The sequence below is a fragment of the Neolamprologus multifasciatus genome, chromosome 1 (genome assembly GCF_963576455.1).
Source record: "Neolamprologus multifasciatus chromosome 1, fNeoMul1.2, whole genome shotgun sequence".
Lineage (NCBI taxonomy): Eukaryota > Metazoa > Chordata > Actinopteri > Cichliformes > Cichlidae > Neolamprologus > Neolamprologus multifasciatus.
Genome location: NC_140439.1, coordinates 35,978,938 through 35,996,099, shown reverse-complemented (window position 1 = coordinate 35,996,099; position 17,162 = coordinate 35,978,938). Strand labels below are relative to the sequence as shown.

At 44.3% G+C, this 17,162-nt stretch overlaps 1 protein-coding gene across 1 annotated transcript; it reads left to right on the top strand.

The window, feature by feature from the left end:
• The first annotated feature begins 7,331 nt into the window (after positions 1–7,331).
• dhcr7 (7-dehydrocholesterol reductase) lies at positions 7,332–16,802 on the top strand. Its single transcript, XM_085160933.1, has 8 exons — positions 7,332–7,464; positions 8,473–8,581; positions 12,101–12,323; positions 12,407–12,497; positions 12,653–12,866; positions 12,966–13,170; positions 16,028–16,159; positions 16,295–16,802. Exons 2-8 carry the CDS (start codon positions 8,493–8,495, stop codon positions 16,757–16,759), a joined length of 1,419 nt encoding a protein of 472 aa, XP_085017059.1. The 5' UTR covers positions 7,332–7,464; positions 8,473–8,492; the 3' UTR covers positions 16,760–16,802.
• Positions 16,803–17,162: the final 360 nt, after the last annotated feature.

The window sequence follows — 17,162 nt, the reverse complement described above, 5'->3', positions numbered from 1 at the left end:
TAATTTTTCACTTTCATTTATTTGTAAATAATTTAAGAGCTACGTTGCACTGTGTCTATGATGCAGCATGGGCCTCACATGCAGAAGACACTCGCACACTCACAGCGAGCACACAGTTGTACACAGAGTATGCACGATCGAGAGTGGCACACGTATAAACAATATTCATAAATTCAGAACATTATACAGGCATATAGACCCACACATGCACTCTCCCAGGGGATCCGATTAGAGTAAAACATGTCAGGCAATGAGACAAACCCCCACCCCACCCCCAGGCCCAGCACCCACCCACCTTATGTGCCATGCCACCACTGCCAGTAGTTCTTTTTATAATAATCACGCAAACACGCAGAAACAGAGCACAGACCTTCCTCCGTGCACTTTTATATTCGTATTAACCTTTTCAGTTTGAATAATCCATGAATCATAAAGGGAACAGAGGCTTGAATGTCACAAAAAGTAAAATCTAGACCCAGATAAGGAGATTGTTAAAAAACATGTGCCACACATTTATCTTAATGGTCTACCCAGCTGATGGGCCTGCATCACATCCAGGCAATCAGAAGGAGATTAATGCGTGTGCATATGTATCTCTGGTCCATTTAACACATGGATTAAAACATTCCCAGTTATTAGAGTAATACAAAACAAATGATATACAATAATGGGCAATTTTAGGTTATGAGGGTTTGACACCTAACAGGTTTCGAAATACATTAATGTCAGTGAATGTCCTCACAAAGCCTTTATGTGCGAACCTCTCATTACACACAGAGTGGAGCAGGCAGAAGTCAATGAAAAGTAAACAACAGCCATGAACAACAAATATAAAGAAAATAACAGCTGTAATTTTAACTGACTGGGTTTCAATAATATGTGATTCCTGGCCTACTAATATGGCTTGTTCCTTATGAAACAATGTGAAATTTCCACAGGAATCCAAAAACAGAAAACCAAAAGTATTGACACATTTTTACATCAAATTTCACCTTTCACAAGGTAACAAAAGGTACCAACAGCACAAAATCTTTTCTTTCTCTCAGAGACAGCCATTGTGAAGTTGTGTTGACTGCTGCTTGGCCCAGATACATCACACTGTCTGGATACAGCATAGCAACAAGGCACCTGATCAAAGAGTATAGAAGAGAGGAGAGGAAAGCCAGAAAGAGAATAAGGACTACAGAAACAGAAAACTGGTGAAAAACAAACATGTGGGAAATCGCAGAGGGAGATAAGGGAGGAATTACATGAAACGGAAGTTTTCGAGACCACTAAACGAAACTGAAGAAAAGGAGAAAGATGGGGGTTATTTGAGACGCTAACACAAGAAACAGAGCTTTTCATCAGGGAGGCCCTTGCAGAAGAGTCAAAATCAGGACTGAGTTCTTTTATCTTCTAGTCCTCCAAACACTGCAAAAATAAACTTACAACCTTGTGTTTGAACGTGTAGAGTGACTTCATGCCCAGGGCACAGGCAGCCCCATCTATTTATTGTTATTAAATAGTTTCAGAAGATCTGTGTTTGGTGCTGATTGCATGGACAGGGTGATGCACTGCTGGAATCTCTAACATCCATCCATCCATCCATCTTCTTCCGCTTTATCAGGGGCCAGGTCGCGGGGGCAGCAGCCTAAGCAGAGAATCCCAGACCTCCCTCTCCCCAGCCACCTCCTCTAGCTTATCCGGGGGAACACCAAGGCGTTCCCAGGCCAACCAAGAGATATAATCTCTCCAGCGTGTCCTGGGTCTGCCCCCTCCCCCCGGTGGGACATGCCCGGAACACCTCACCCAGGAGGCGCCCAGGAGGCATCCTTGTCAGATGCCCAAACCACCTCAGCTGGCTCCTTTCGATGTGGAGCAGCAGCGGCTCTACTCTGAGCCCCTCCAGGATGGCTAAACTTCTCACCCTATCTCTATGGGAGAGGCCAGCCACCCTTCGGAAGAAGCTAATTTCCGCCGCTTGTATCGGCGATCTCGTTCTTTCGGTCACTACCCACAGCTCGTGGCCATAGGTGAGGGTAGGGATGTAGATCGACCGGTAAATTGAGAGCTTCGGACCGGTGCAGCGTCTGCATCACTGCGGCCGGAGCACCAATCCATCTATCAATCTCCAGCTCCCTTCCACCATTACTCGAAAACAAGACCCTGAGATACTTGAACTCCTCTACTTGGGGCAGGAACTCATCCCTGACCCGGAGTGGGAACTCCACCCGTTTCCGGCTGAGAACCATGGCCTCAGATTTGGAGGTGCTGATTCTCATTCCTGCTGCTTCACACTCGGCTGCGAACCGTTCCAGTGCAAGCTGGAGGCCCTCACCCGATGAAGCCAAGAGAACCACATCATCCGCGAAAAGCAGAGACGAGATTCTGAGGCCAAGCGAAAGCCCTCCACCACTTGGCTGCGCCTAGAAATCCTGTCCATAAAAATTATGAACAGAATCGTGACAAAGGGCAGCCCTGGCGGAGCTCATAACCTACCGGGAACGAGTCCGACTTATTGCCGGCAATGCGAACCAAGCTCTTGCAACGGTTGTATAGGGATCGAATGGCCCATAGCAGGCAGGCACCCCATACTCCCGCAGCACCTCCCATAGGACACCACAAGGGACACAGTTGAATGCCTTCTCCAAGTCCACAAAACACATGAAGACTGGTTGGGCAAACTTCCATGCGCCCTCAAGTATCCTTGAGAGGATAATGACCTGGTCAAGCGTTCTGCGACCAGGGCGAAAACAGCATTGTTCCTCCTGTATCCGAGGTTCGACTAGCGGACGAACTCTCCTTTCCGGCACCCTGGCATAGACTTTCCCAGGGAGGCTGAGGAGTGTGATCCCCCTGTAGTTGGAACACACCCTCCGGTCCCCCTTCTTAAAGATGGGGACCACCACCCCAGTCTGCCAGTCCAGGGGTACTGCTCCGGATCGCCACGCAACATTGTAGAGGCGTGTCAACCAGGACAGCCCTACAACGTTCAGAGCCTTCAGGAACTCGGGGCGGACCTCATCCACACCAGGGGCTCTGCCACCAAGGAGTTGTTCAAGTGCCTCAGTGACCTCGCCCCCAGAAATTGGCGGGTCATCCCCCTCATCCCCAGACTCTGCTTCCTCCTCGGAAGACGTGTCAGTGAGATTAAGGAGGTCCTCGAAGTATTCCTTTCACCGCCCGACAATTTTCTCAGTCAAAGTCAGCAGCACTCCGCCAGCACTATACACAGTGCTGGTAGAGCACCGCTTTCCCCTCCTGAGACGCCTGACGGTTTGCCAGAATCTCTTCGAGGCAGTCCAAAAGTCTTTTTCCATGGCCTCTCCGAACTCCTCCCACACCCGAGTTTTTGCTTCAGCCACTGCCCGAGCCACATTCCGCTTGGCCTGTCGGTACCTGTCAGCTGCCTCCGAAGTCCCACAGGCTAACCAAGCCCGATAGGACTCCTTCTTCAGCCTGGTGTCTCCTTTCACCTCTGGTGTCCACCATTTGGTTCGGGGATTACCACCACGACAGGCACCAACCACCTTGCGGCCGCCGCTCAATGCAGCAGCTTCAGCAATGGAGATGCTGAATATGGTCCATTCGGACTCAATGTCCCCAGTCTCCCTCGTAATGCTGTTGAAGCTCTGCCGGAGGTGTGCATTGAAGATCTCGCGGACTGGGGCCTCTGCTAGGCGTTACCAGCACACCCTCACCACACGTTTAGGTGCGTCCTCCCCCGCCACCTGATCCAACTCACCAACAGGTGGTGATCAGTTGACAGCTCAACCCCTCTCTTTACCTGAGTGTCCAGAACATATGGTCGCAGGTCTGGTGATACAATTACAAAATCAATCATCGACCTGCGGCCTAGAGCGTCCTGGTGCCACGTGCACTTATGGACACTCTTATGTTCGAACAAGGTGTTTGTTATGGACAAACTGTGATTTGCACAGAAGTCCAATAACAAAACACAGCTTGGGTTCAGATCAGGGAGGCCGTTCCTCCCAATCACGCCCCTCCAGGTCTCGCTGTCGTTACCCACGTGAGCATTGAAGTCTCCCAGTAGGACAACAGAGTCTCCAGGTGGAGCACCTTCCAGCACCCCACCCAGGGACTCTAAGAAGGCTGGGTACTCTGAACTACCACTCGGCGCATAAGCACAGATGACAGTCAGGAACCGTTCCCCGACCCTAAGGTGCAGGGAACAAACCCTCTCATCCACCGGGAAGAACCCCAACGTAAGCAAGCCAAGGGGATATTAGAATACCCACCCCAGGCCGCTGCCTCTCACCAGGGGCAACTCCAGACTGAGACAGAGTCCAGCCCCTCTCCAGGAGACTGGTTCCAGAGCTCAAGCCATGCATAGAGGTGAGCCCGAGTATATCTAGCCGGTACTTCTCAACCTCACGCACTAACTCAGGCTCCTTCCCCACCAGAGAGGTGACACTCCATGTCCCAATTGCCAGTCTTGGTAGCCGGGGATCAGTCCGCCAGGCACACAATGCACACGACCCCTACAGCGCCTCCTGCAGGTGGTGGGCCTGCGAGAGGATGGGCCCATGTCCCCTTTTTGGGCTGTGCCCGGCGGGGCCCCATGGCCTAAGGCCGGCCACCAGACGCTCGCCCTCGGGCACCCTCCCCGGGCCTGGCTCCAGGGCGGGGCCCCGGTAACCCTATCCCGGGCAGGGTAAACTGTTCCCTCAATGTTTTCCTCATAAGGGTCTTCTGAATCGCTCTTTGTCTGGTCCCTCACCCAGGACCAATTTGCAATGGTAGACCCTACCAGGGGGCAAAAAACCCCGAACAACATAGCCCCTGGGATCCCTGGGACACACAAACCCCTCCACCACGATAAGGTAGCGATTCACGGAAAGGAGGCACCAAAAAAAACACAATTAATGAGACAGGAATTTCTCAACATTAGTGGCAGCAGCGCACAGAAAATGCCCCTCATTAGCTGTTCAGATTGCAAAAGTAGATAAAATAACCAGGACTCTCCTGTTCTGCAGCTTTTAATAATTACTGTTACTATCATTGTGTTTGCTTATATTAGTTTTTACATTCTGAAATCAGATCTAGGATTTACATTGTGTTAAGTCCTGTTCAAAAATGATCCAAACAGTTAACAGTGGGCAGTTAAATGATGCAATCATGTAGCATCTTTATACAACAATATCTAAAAGTAAATCATTGTTTTTTCCTATTATTTCACTGAGGAACACTTATGATTCTAGTTGCAAAAAAATCAGATCTAGGGGCTTACATGAGACATACCGGTTATTCAAAAACAATAAATAAATAAAAACAGGACTATTTTGATATTCAGAAGATGGGGCCTGCTTTTTGGAAGGTTAGTAGACCTCAGATGTTTAATATATGTTACAGCTGCTGTAGCTGGCTGAGTGGAAAAAAAAACAGCAACAACTCATACCTCTAATACCACTTGGCTATATAGGGGGAGGTGGACCACTGAATTTTATGTTAGCAATAAAGACTCATCTGGGAAAGTTAGACGCTCTTTGAGATATCCCAAAGATTTAGTCCCCTCCACAGCAGTGACAATAAGGTGCATGTATGAATACACTCGGTGGCAGTTCTGAATGCATTCTGAACTCAGACTGGTGTGTCTCTGTGTTTAGTTGGAGTTTATATAGCACTGGTATATGTTTTCTGTAATATTTATGTATGTAACAGCTGAGTTCTGCCATCTAGTGGCTGGGTTATGTACATGCATACATGAATTTTAGCCATTGCACTGTCTCCAGTCTCCAAACTGGAAGCTGGTTCCATAGAAGATGGGCCTGAAAACTGAAGGCTCTGCCTCCCATTCTACTTTTAAATACTCTAGGAACAACAAGTAGGCCTGCAGTGTGAGAGCGAAGTGCTCTAATAGGGTGATATGGTACTACAAGGTCATTAAGATAAGATGGGCCTGATTATTTAAGACCTTGTATGTGAGGAGCAGGATTTTGAATTCAATTCTGGATTTAACAGGAAGCCAATGAAGGGAAGCCAAAACAGGAGAAATATGCTCTCTCTTTCTAGTCCCTGTCAGGACTCTTGCTGCAGCATTTTGGATTAACTGAAGGCTTTTCAGGGAGTTTTTAGGGCTTCCTGATAATAATGGGATAGCTCAGTAGGTAGAGTTGTGGCCCCATAATCGGAAGGTTGGGGGTTCGACTCCACTGAACGGTTACCCTGAGGTACCCCTGAGCAAGGTACCGTTCCTACACACTGCTCCCCGGGCGCTCCATTGGTGGCTGCCCACTGCTTCACTGGGTGAATGGGTTAAATGCAGAGGAGCAATTTCCCTACGGGGACTAACACATACACATTATTATTATTATTAATGAATTACAGTCGTCCAGCCTAGAAGTAATAAATGCATGAACTAGTTTTTCAGCGTCACTCTGAGACAGGATATTTCTAATTTTAGAGATGTTGCACAAATGGAAGAAAGCAGTCTTACATATTTGTTTAATATGTGCATTGAAGGACATATCCTGGTCAAAACGGATTTCCCAGAAAAAGATTTCTGGATGATTTTTATGACAGAATTCTGCCTGTTTTAATGCTGCCTCGGGTGTCTGATGATCACTGACATCCAATACTGATTTGTCTAATTCTCTGAATCTTTTGTCTTTTTGTTTATTTTTGAAAATTGATGAACCTGTACCCATCTGTACTACTAAGAAACTCTTTAAAAAAGGAAAATAAATAAAGTCCTCTGAGATGCTATTTTTATACTGGTTATGTTGTCAGTTAACTTATTTAGTCGCAAAATGTTCCTCCAGTTGTTTTTCAGTAGGTCTCCCAGCTTTGTTGACACATGCTGCTACCATCAGATTCAAAATGACCAAGTATTTTTTATGAAATTATAAAATGCCTCCACTTAAACATTTGACATCTTCTATTGTCATTGTACTTTATTTTTACTTCCATTTTGCACAGCTTCTCAACCTTTTTTGCGAATTGAAATGACCATATTTATTTTCTTCTTTAATTTTTTAGTTTTAAAAAACACTTTTAAAACATTTTTAACATAGTTATTTACTTGAAAAGAGACCCAAATCTGTCGTGTATCGATGTCAACACAATAACTGAATAATTGTCTGTCATTTTCTTACATATATCTTTAGTATTATTGTAATTAACATTAAAAAAAACATTTACTTTTTAATCCTATAATGTCAAAAGGCAGAGAATGTGTGTATCGGAAGTTTGTTGTCTAGTGTTTCTGAACCATTCAACCACAAGTGACGCTATCAGGCGCTTGTGGCTCCAGTCAGCATCACCCAATCACTAATCAGAATCTCTTCCCGTGCCCGCCTTCTCTTGATTGCCATTGGCTGACTCTGACAACTTAATGGCGCTATAGGCGGAGTCTGTGACTGAACGGTGAGCTCTCTCCAGCTGTTATTCTATAACCAACACCTGGGCAAGAGGAAAGGAGTGGAGAGAAGGTTGTCCCTCATTTGTTACGGTTATCTACAGGTGAGTGGGTCACGGTGCATTTATGTAGCGTACTCCGTGAATAAATTGTGAGTGTGCTTTTTAAAATCCACTGTGCACGGAACAAAGGACGCAGTTATTTCTGTACGGTCGCAGTAGATTAAGTTTGCATTATGGGAAGTGGATCTTGCAAGACAGACAGACATGTACTGAATAATCATACTATCAACACATAATCCGGAAATTAACGGTTTTGTTTACGTTATACAACGATGGGTTTCCCCCTCCCCCGTCAGATTTAGCTTTCTACAGGAAGCTGGTAAAAACACCGTGTTTTTACTTGTTTAGACTATATACACGAAAGCCTTAAGTGTTTTAAACTGAAGTTTTCCAGTTTTATTGTTATTGTAGCTTTAGTGCTGCATTTGTGTTACTCTTGTATGTGGGGCGGTTCACAGGGTCACATTCTGGGGATCCGCCCCCTGTTTGTGCAGGTAATGCAAATTCCTGGAAAGTAAGTTTTAGTACTTACCTTTTTTAGTTTAGGATGGGTTACAGTTAAGTTTACTGTAAAGCAACAGTGCATGAATGCATGACACGGAGGAGACTGTGTCTGTGTGTGAAAGAGAGAAGCGAAAATGAAACAGAGATACAAAGAAGAATAAAAGATTTCATGCATAAGGTGCCATCAGGTTTCCTGTTAAACGAGTTGGGTCTGTCTGTTATCGCACCTCTCCAAGGATTTGCACTTTATTCCTCCAATTAGCACATTATCTGTTTATAAACATGCAGCCTGTGGAGTAAGCTGCATGATTAGATTTGCAGAGACACTGTGACTCTGGAGGGTTTGTTCAGCAAGTACACACAAAAGACTTGAGTCAATATGTGAACTAGAAGGTAACATCTGTTTGGTTAATAACAGGCTGTTACTTACTGCTGGCACATCCAGTGAACGTTACTGAGTGTCTGACCGACTTACCGCAGCGGTGCACAAAGTGCAGCACATTTGTAGATAACAGATTGTAAACTAATAGCACAATTCTTCACCAGAGTTGAGTGGAGCAGTGACCATGGAGGCCACCAGGAGACGACCGCAGCACAGTGCCAATGGGAAAAGATCTGAACAGAAGGAGCAGCTAGCACAGTGGGGGAGAGCGTGGTGAGTCGGATTCCCTGAAAAAAACACCCTAAATTTTCCTTGACAGTTTTGACAAACTTCTCAGAAAGTCCTAAAAAAGTTGTTGAGAGTCTTTCCTGCAAACAATCTACTCGGACATTAAAAACATATAATCTTTGTTTATCATATAGTCAGAAATAATGTTAAAATGCATTGATGTGTTTGGCTTAAATATACACAGAGCAGTCTTGACACAGAGTTTAATTACTCCATGAAATGCATTTTTTAAGCCAGAAGAACACAAACCTTAAAAATGAACTGTCTTAAGCTCTAAAATTTTTAGAAAATGCTTCAATTAAACGGTGCTACTATTTTCTCACTCTCTACACGTGCAATTGCATCTATTTATTTATCTGAAACAAGCTGCAGTCGAACCCTTATCTTACTATTATGATCATAATGTAAGTGTAATGGAGCGAAGCTGATTTTTTTCACAGTGTTTTTAAAGGAGGGAAACCGTCCTCCAAACGGACAGAGCAGTGGAGCCGCCAAGGGAAAGCACACAAATTAAAAGCTGTATAATTAAAATATAATTTATTATATTTAAACGGTTAAAAATGTAAAATGAATTAGAGTTGAGAGCTCCGCCCACCCGGGGTAAGTCTGTTGACTTGTCCCCTTTAATGAATTATAGCTGCCTAAAAGAGTAGTGACTGCCGCTGCCTTCCTTTCTTTAGCGCACCGGGGTGCAGAACGCGGAGAGGAAGGCGAGGACGCCGCCGGGTTTCCCTTCTGCACCGCTTCACTGGATTTTTAATTCTTAGTGACTTCTATACCGTGGTGGACGCCACTGGACTTTTAATGTTGTGTTTTATTGATTTTTATTGTGTTGTCCCCTGGCCAGGGTTGTTTTAATTCATTTTACATTTTTAACTATTTAAATATAATAAATTATATTTTAATTATACAGTTTTTAATTCGTGTGCTTTCCCTTGGCGGCTCCACTGCTCTGTCCGTTTGGAGGAAGGTTTCCCTCCTTTAAAAACACTGTGGAAATAAAATCACCTTCGCTCCGTTACATAAGCATGTCTACATTCATGTACAGGATGATGAAAGTCTTTAAATACCACTTGGTATTTTGGTTGGTTTTTAACTGACATCAGTAAGTGATTTCAAGTTTAGTCTTGAATTTTAAGAAACAAAGTGTTGTTGCATTTAACTTTTGACTTTGACAAAGTAAAGTTTGAGGTCCGCCAGAAAATTTCTACTGAGATTAAGACTATAAAAAAACCCAAAAAACATGAAATCTTCCACAAACTATAAATGGAAACACTGACCCATCGCTTTTTTAGCAACATCCTGGAACAATTTGTTAAACAAGTCCATAAAATTCAGAACACAATCTTCAGACTTATCTGGGTCATTGGGATATGGCATCATAAACAGTTTGATCAACACATCATATATTGATGGCACACAAATGAGCCGTGGTACAAAGCTGGGAGAAGACACACAGATATGTAAACAGAGAGTAATGCACCAGGGAGAAGTGGTTAGATTAAAAATTAATCAGAATGTACGTCTGAGGCTAATGAGATCGTCGTTACTTTGACAAGTGTTTGATCATAAACACTTTATTGTCACAAACTGGAGCTGATGATGACTTTAGATGAAATATTAAGCTGTTAATTACTATGTATAACCCAAAATAAATGTCAGTCTATCCTATATTTTCTTTTATTTATTTCCCTGAAAACACAAGGAGAGCAGCACTCATCACAGTTCACGTTCACCTGCTGCAAATATGTCGTCAGGTATGCTGGCACGGAACATTTTGTTGTTTCCCAGTTTAACTACCAGGCTGGTCTGCGAGTCTCTGCAGTCATCTCTGTGGTACATCAGTGCAGAATTGATCCATCCATCCTCATCCGCTTTATCCGAGGCCGGGTCGCGGGGGCAGCAGCCTAAGCAAAGAGGCCCAGACCTCCCTCTCCCCAGCCACCTCCTCCAGCTTATCCGGGGGAACACCAAGGCATTCCCAGGCCAGCCAAGAGATAATCTCTCCAGCGTGTCCTGGGTCTGCCACGGGGCCTCCTCCCGGTGGGACATGCCTGGAACACCTCACCCAGGAGGCGCCCAGGGGGCATCCTTGTCAGATGCCCGAACCACCTCAGCTGGCTCCTTTCGATGTGGAGCAGCAGCGGCTCTACTCTGAGCCCCTCCCGGATGGCCGAACTTCTCACCCTATCTCTAAGGGAGAGGCCAGCCACCCTTCGGAGGAAGCTCATTTCCGCCGCTTGTATCCGCGATCTCGTCCTTTCGGTCACTACCCACAGCTCGTGGCCGTAGGTGAGGGTAGGGACGTAGATCGACCGGTAAATTGAGAGCTTCGCTTTTACACTCAGCTCTCTCTTCACCACGACGGACCGGTGCAGCGTCTGCATTACTGCAGCTGCAGCCCCAATCCGTCTGTCGATCTCCGGCTCCCTTCTCCCATCACTCGCGAACAAGACCCCGAGATACTTAAACTCTTCCACTTGGGGCAGGAACTCATCCCCGACCCGGAGTGGGCACTCCACCTTTTTCCGGCTGAGAACCATGGCCTCAGATTTGGAAGCAGCGGGAATGAGGATCAGCAGAATTGATCCATCAATTTATTTAGAGACAATAACTGCAGCTTTTGGATTTGTCACCTGGAAACCATAAATATCTACAATAAGACCAGTCAAATGATATTTACCTGCTGGCGATGAAGGACGAACTGCTAAGGAGCAAAATTGATCACCTGGGCGAGCGAAGGTCAGTGTAAAATTTCGAGCCAGTCCATTAAACAGTTTTTGATCGATTTCAGGCTGACAGTCGGTCGTTACCGAAGCCACAGAGCTGACATGGCTAAGACGTTTCCCTTGCAGAAATGATGCTTGACTAAGAAATGAAAGTTAAATGATAATCCACAAAAAGAAAAGGCATAATTACAGTTCCTTTTTTGTTGAATCGTGTGATGTTTGGTAGAAGTTGAACTCTCCACATGTGTAATGGAAGAGAATAAAAACCAGCTGCATTCCATTTCGGTGCTTTTTTATTCTAGTTTCCTGTTATTGTGCAAACCAGCTTCATGGAACCAAGTCATGAAGCACGTCCCCGCGAGCCTGCAAAGGATAAGAGAATGGATAGACGGATTTATTTTGTTGTAATTCTTTCTCGTAATCTTTTGCCTTTTCCATCAGTGAGGTTTTATTCTGATTGGTACTAAAATGGAGTTTTATCTTAGCAATTATTTTGTTTAACCAATACATGTTTAATCGCTTTGGGAATTATTCATAATAGATAGTTTGTTGTTAAATAAATAAATAAATAAATAAAAATAAACTTCAGTTTCCTATGCAGTACCGTAAAGTACCTCTAGGGGGTCCTATTACCCTTATTTAAGAAAGGCTCAAAGTATTTAGGTTTAGAGTACTGCACTCACATTTCACATTTCGAGAAAGATGAAACAGGTGAATAATGTTTCACCTTGAAGTCTTCACACTGCATCTGTGTGCACGTATGATCTGTTCACAGGGAGGTGGACTGGTTTTCCCTCATCAGTGTAATCGGCCTCCTTTGCTTTGCCCCTTTCATTGTCTTCTACTTTGTGATGGCCTGTGATCAGTACGAGTGCTCCATCACCCAGCCTGTGTTGGATCTGTACCAAGGAGAGGCCACCCTGCTCTCCATTTGGGCCCGGGCACCCTCCTTCTCATGGTCAGCTGCTAAGATCTATGCCGTCTGGGTGAGCTTCCAGGTAAGCAGGGGAGTTTGAGGGCAGTTTAACTCAAAGAAACCGTCTGTTGTCTTTTAGTTCAAATGCTCCGTGTTTTCCTTTAGGTGTTCCTGTACATGTGTTTTCCTGATATTACCCACAAGTTCATCCCTGGCTATGTTGGTGGTGTGCAGGAAGGAGCACGAACCCCAGCGGGTGATTAACACACACATACACCCACTCATCAGTCCACAGCACTTGTTTAATTATGAGGACCTGTTTTATACCCATGTCTGTGAAAAGATTAATAGATTTTGGCTTTTATTATCAAAGCATGTAGAAATAGTTGTCTTTTTTTTCTCTGTTCACAGGCCTGATTAACAAGTATGAGATCAATGGACTGCAGTGCTGGCTCATCACTCATGCACTGTGGTTTGCCAACGCACATTATTTCCACTGGTTTTCTCCCACGATCATATTCGACAACTGGATCCCCCTGCTGTGGTGCACTAACATACTGGGCTATGCTGTGTCCACCTTTGCTTTCATAAAAGCGCATCTGTTCCCCACCAATGCCGAGGACTGGTGAGTACTGATGCACACGTGTCACTGAGGTAGGAGAAGCAGAAATTTAAAGCAACTTTTTCAACATGTTTTCTTCCATCTCTGTTTCTGACTATACAGCAAGTTCACAGGGAACATTTTCTATAACTACATGATGGGCATTGAGTTCAACCCGCGCATAGGCAAGTGGTTTGACTTCAAGTTGTTCTTCAACGGCCGGCCCGGCATCGTTGCCTGGACTCTAATCAATCTGTCCTACATGGCTAAGCAACAAGAACTCTACGGTTACATCACCAACTCCATGATCCTGGTGAATGTACTGCAGGTAAGACGAGGTTTAAATGAAATGAATCTTCTTTCGCAATTTCAGGTGAAAGTTGAATGATTTAAGAGGATGTTTTTATACTTGCACTGCTAGAGTGGCGTTGCAAGGTTTACTGTTCAAAATCATTCTTATTTACCGTATTTCCCGGACTACAAAGCGCACCTGAATATTAGCCGCACAAGCTAAAATCAGGGGAAAATCCTGTTTTGTACATACATTAGCTGCACCTGACTAAAAGCTGCAGGTGTTTCAATGTTGACTTATCATATGTAAGAGAATATGCACAAAGGGAATTGTCAGGAAAGAGATGGCTGTTTGGAGACACACCCCTTTTATTAATATTTTGAAAAACAAGTTACAGGTACATATTTGCATAACTTTTTAGGTATATGTACAAGTAGCGGTAAATACAAGTACGAAACATGTACTGTGCTTCATAAACGAGTAACAAATGTAGTACATAACAATAACCTACAGCACACCAGAAAAATAGATTCGGCCTACCTTTTAGGCTCAGGTGCAGTGACACGGCTTTAACAAGAAGAAAAGTCAGTCATTCACCACCATCTTTCTCTTCTTCCTGCGCACTAAAACCACCAAAGTCCTCTTCTCCAGTGTCGGATACGAACAGGCTCAGGATGGCTTCGTCATCCACTCTCCGCTTCTCTCCTTCGTTGTCACTTTCAAAACCAAACAAATCCTCGTTGTCAGTGTCAGAGTCGAACACCCTCAGAAGGGCCGTGGCGGTGTCCTGCTCTCCATCATGCAGCAGTCCAGCCCTTCGAAATCCGTTGGTGATCGTGGATGTTTTCACACTTTTCCACGCTGTCAGATTCCACTGGTGGAGTTGAGCATAACTTGCTTTTTGCAAGTTTATCGCCGCTCGTCATCCACGCCTCCCGCTGAACGTGTAGCGCTACTTTGAAGTTTGTTTTTCGCGCTACTTGTACGGCACTATGTTGCCTGGCGGATGGACATGTGACCAACATACCACTCTTGAACCCCGATACTGTGTGTCTGATCACATGCCCTTCCGCCAGGCAACGTAGTGCCGTACAACAGCGGAACAAACAAAACAAATCGTCTTACGATATGACAAAAATCATGGACAATCCATAGAAAAGCCGCACCTGACTAAAAGCCACAGGGTTCAAAGCTTGTGCAAAAAGTAGCGGCTTATAGCCCGACAATTACGGTAGACTTGTTGCAGCCCTGAAATGAGTGTTTTTTGGCTCCAGATTTGCTGGCCCTATTCAAAGAAGCTTTTAGTAGTTGTATGTCTGAAAAGGCCATATTGTAGGTATTTGCACTCACTGACATCATAAAGAACCAAGGGGGGAAAATGTTTTCATTGAGCTTTGGATAAAACCTCCTCAAGATGCTCATAAATTCCTGTAAGCAGGAAAAGCCCTGATGTGTCCTACTTTCACAGTGCTCCTTGGTCAGCAGTCTTCTGTTGGCAGCTCTAAAGCACAGTCATATTATCACAGGTGAACTATGGCTGCAGACTGGTTAACCTGAGCACGCCTCTGATGAGTAGATTAGATAGTGTCACCTGTTTCAGTGGTAGAATGCAACTCAGCAGCTCTTTGGTACAGACTGTGTTCAGTGACAGAAGGTCAGGTTTAACTTACCTTCGATTGCTGACATAGAAATAAACTAGATCTGCAAATATTAGAGGTGGGAATCCCCATACATCCCACGATACGATATTATCACAATACTTAACGCACGATACGATATTATTGCAATTTTTTAAAATATTTTGCGATATTCAGATTCTGTACATAAAGCTAAACTTTATCAATATTCATTTTATCTACTATCAAAGTCTCACACTCAGTCTTTCTCTCATTTCAGTTTTATTGTTGACAAACTGAACGGTTTGTATTACAGTCTAGTCCAACTTAACTGAATCAACCATCTGGTACAATTATAGCTATTCTGAATTATGCAGTTTATGAAAACTATGCAGCCCCTTCAGCAACTGAAGAATTTGAAAGTAAATTAAAACAAAATATAATTTTACATTAAATAAAAAAGTTTTAAACTTAATTCAAATAAAATATGTTTATTGCTGCCAAAAAAAGTTAAACACATTTGGACAGTGAAGGAATGTCAGGATTCTTGCTCAGAAAAAGGAGCTGAAGTCAGAGCATGTTCCAGTCCACAAAAACTTTTTTTGTAACAAAATATCGATTTCTGCTGTCCCTGTATCGATACATTATTAGCAAACAAAATATCACGATGCTACACAGTATCAATTTTTTTCCCCACCCCTTGTAAATATTAATTCTTTCTTTTACATTTCTGTTTTTTCACAATTTAATTAAATGTTTCTACTATCTCAAACTTTTTGTCAGTATCCGGGTTTATATCCTAGTACAACAAGTTTATCTAACCCACTGTGTGTTGTGAAACTTAAAATACAACATTGCATCCTTCATGTTCATGTCAAGGTTGTGTGTAGATGTGCATGATATATTTCCAACATGTTTCTTTAAAGCGGACCCATAATGCTGAAAAACATTTTTATTCTTGAGCTGTCTTTACTTTACCTCTCAGTTCATCCTCAGCCTGATTTTGATTTAGTTCCTCTCTCTTAAAGGTCACTCTCCCTTATAAACAGAGTTTGAACAGGAGGTGGGTGGTGCTTCTGTGCTCACACTCAGTGCTGTGTGTCTGAGATGACCGTATTAGGAATAGCACGAAGCCTGCCTGAAACTGAGCATATATGACTTTGAAGCCGAAGCTTTTGGCTCCCCGAGGCTATTTTGGTTTTGGGCGACTTTAAAGAAAACTTTTGTTGGATGAAAATCGAAGCAACTGAAGTCTAAAAAGCCTCTGCTTCTGATAGGCTATTTATGTACTGGACTTCTTCTGGAATGAGGCGTGGTACCTGAAGACCATCGATATCTGTCATGACCACTTTGGATGGTATCTGGGCTGGGGAGACTGTGTTTGGCTGCCATACCTCTACACACTGCAGGTAACCAATATATAGATGGTAACACTCAAAAACACACAAAAGGATAAACAAGATCATCAGTATTACTTTTCTCATACTCTTACCTTGATAATCAGATGGCTTCCATTAAGAATGAATGCGTTTGTTTCTCTTCAGGGTCTGTACCTGGTGTACCACCCAGTCCAGCTCTCCGATGCCCACGCCCTCGCCGTCTTGCTGCTCGGCCTCGTTGGGTATTACATCTTTCGCTCCACCAACCACCAGAAGGATCTGTTCCGCCGCACAGAGGGCTCCTGCTCCATCTGGGGCCGCAAACCAACATGGATCGAGTGCACATATCGCTCCGCTGATGGCGGCACGCACCGCAGCAAGCTCCTGACCTCAGGCTTCTGGGGCGTGGCCCGGCACTTCAACTACACCGGTGACCTGATGGGCTCTCTGGCCTATTGCGCCTCGTGTGGTTTCGGCCACATACTTCCATATTTCTACATTGTTTACATGACTATCTTGCTGGTCCACCGCTGTGTTCGCGATGAACACCGCTGCAGCAGCAAGTATGGCAAAGACTGGAAACGGTACACCGATGCCGTGCCTTCCCGGCTAATTCCTGGAGTGTTTTAGAGCGTGGAAGGGGTGCGGGAATAATTGGAGGAAGGAAGGGTGAGCGGGGAAAAGATAAATAAATACAGAAATTTTGAAATGCTATTAGGTTAATTTTTACACATCTTTGAACTTTCTGCACATGTGCTGTATTTTTATACATGGTGCCTGTATTACATGTGTGTGTGCAGGCAGAGTAGATGCATTGCTGAAACTTTCGCCTCACTAAAGACAGTTTGATGCAAATCTATTTTCTTTAAGCTCTGACGATTTCAAACACCTTTTTTAACCAGAAGGACCAAACACAGCCCAACCAGCTCTCACCAAAATCAGCATATACAGCTAGTTCTGTAATTCCTTTGTTTTCTCCAACTACACAATGCTGTGGTTTGTGTTTGGGTGATTGATATGACAGTCATTTATC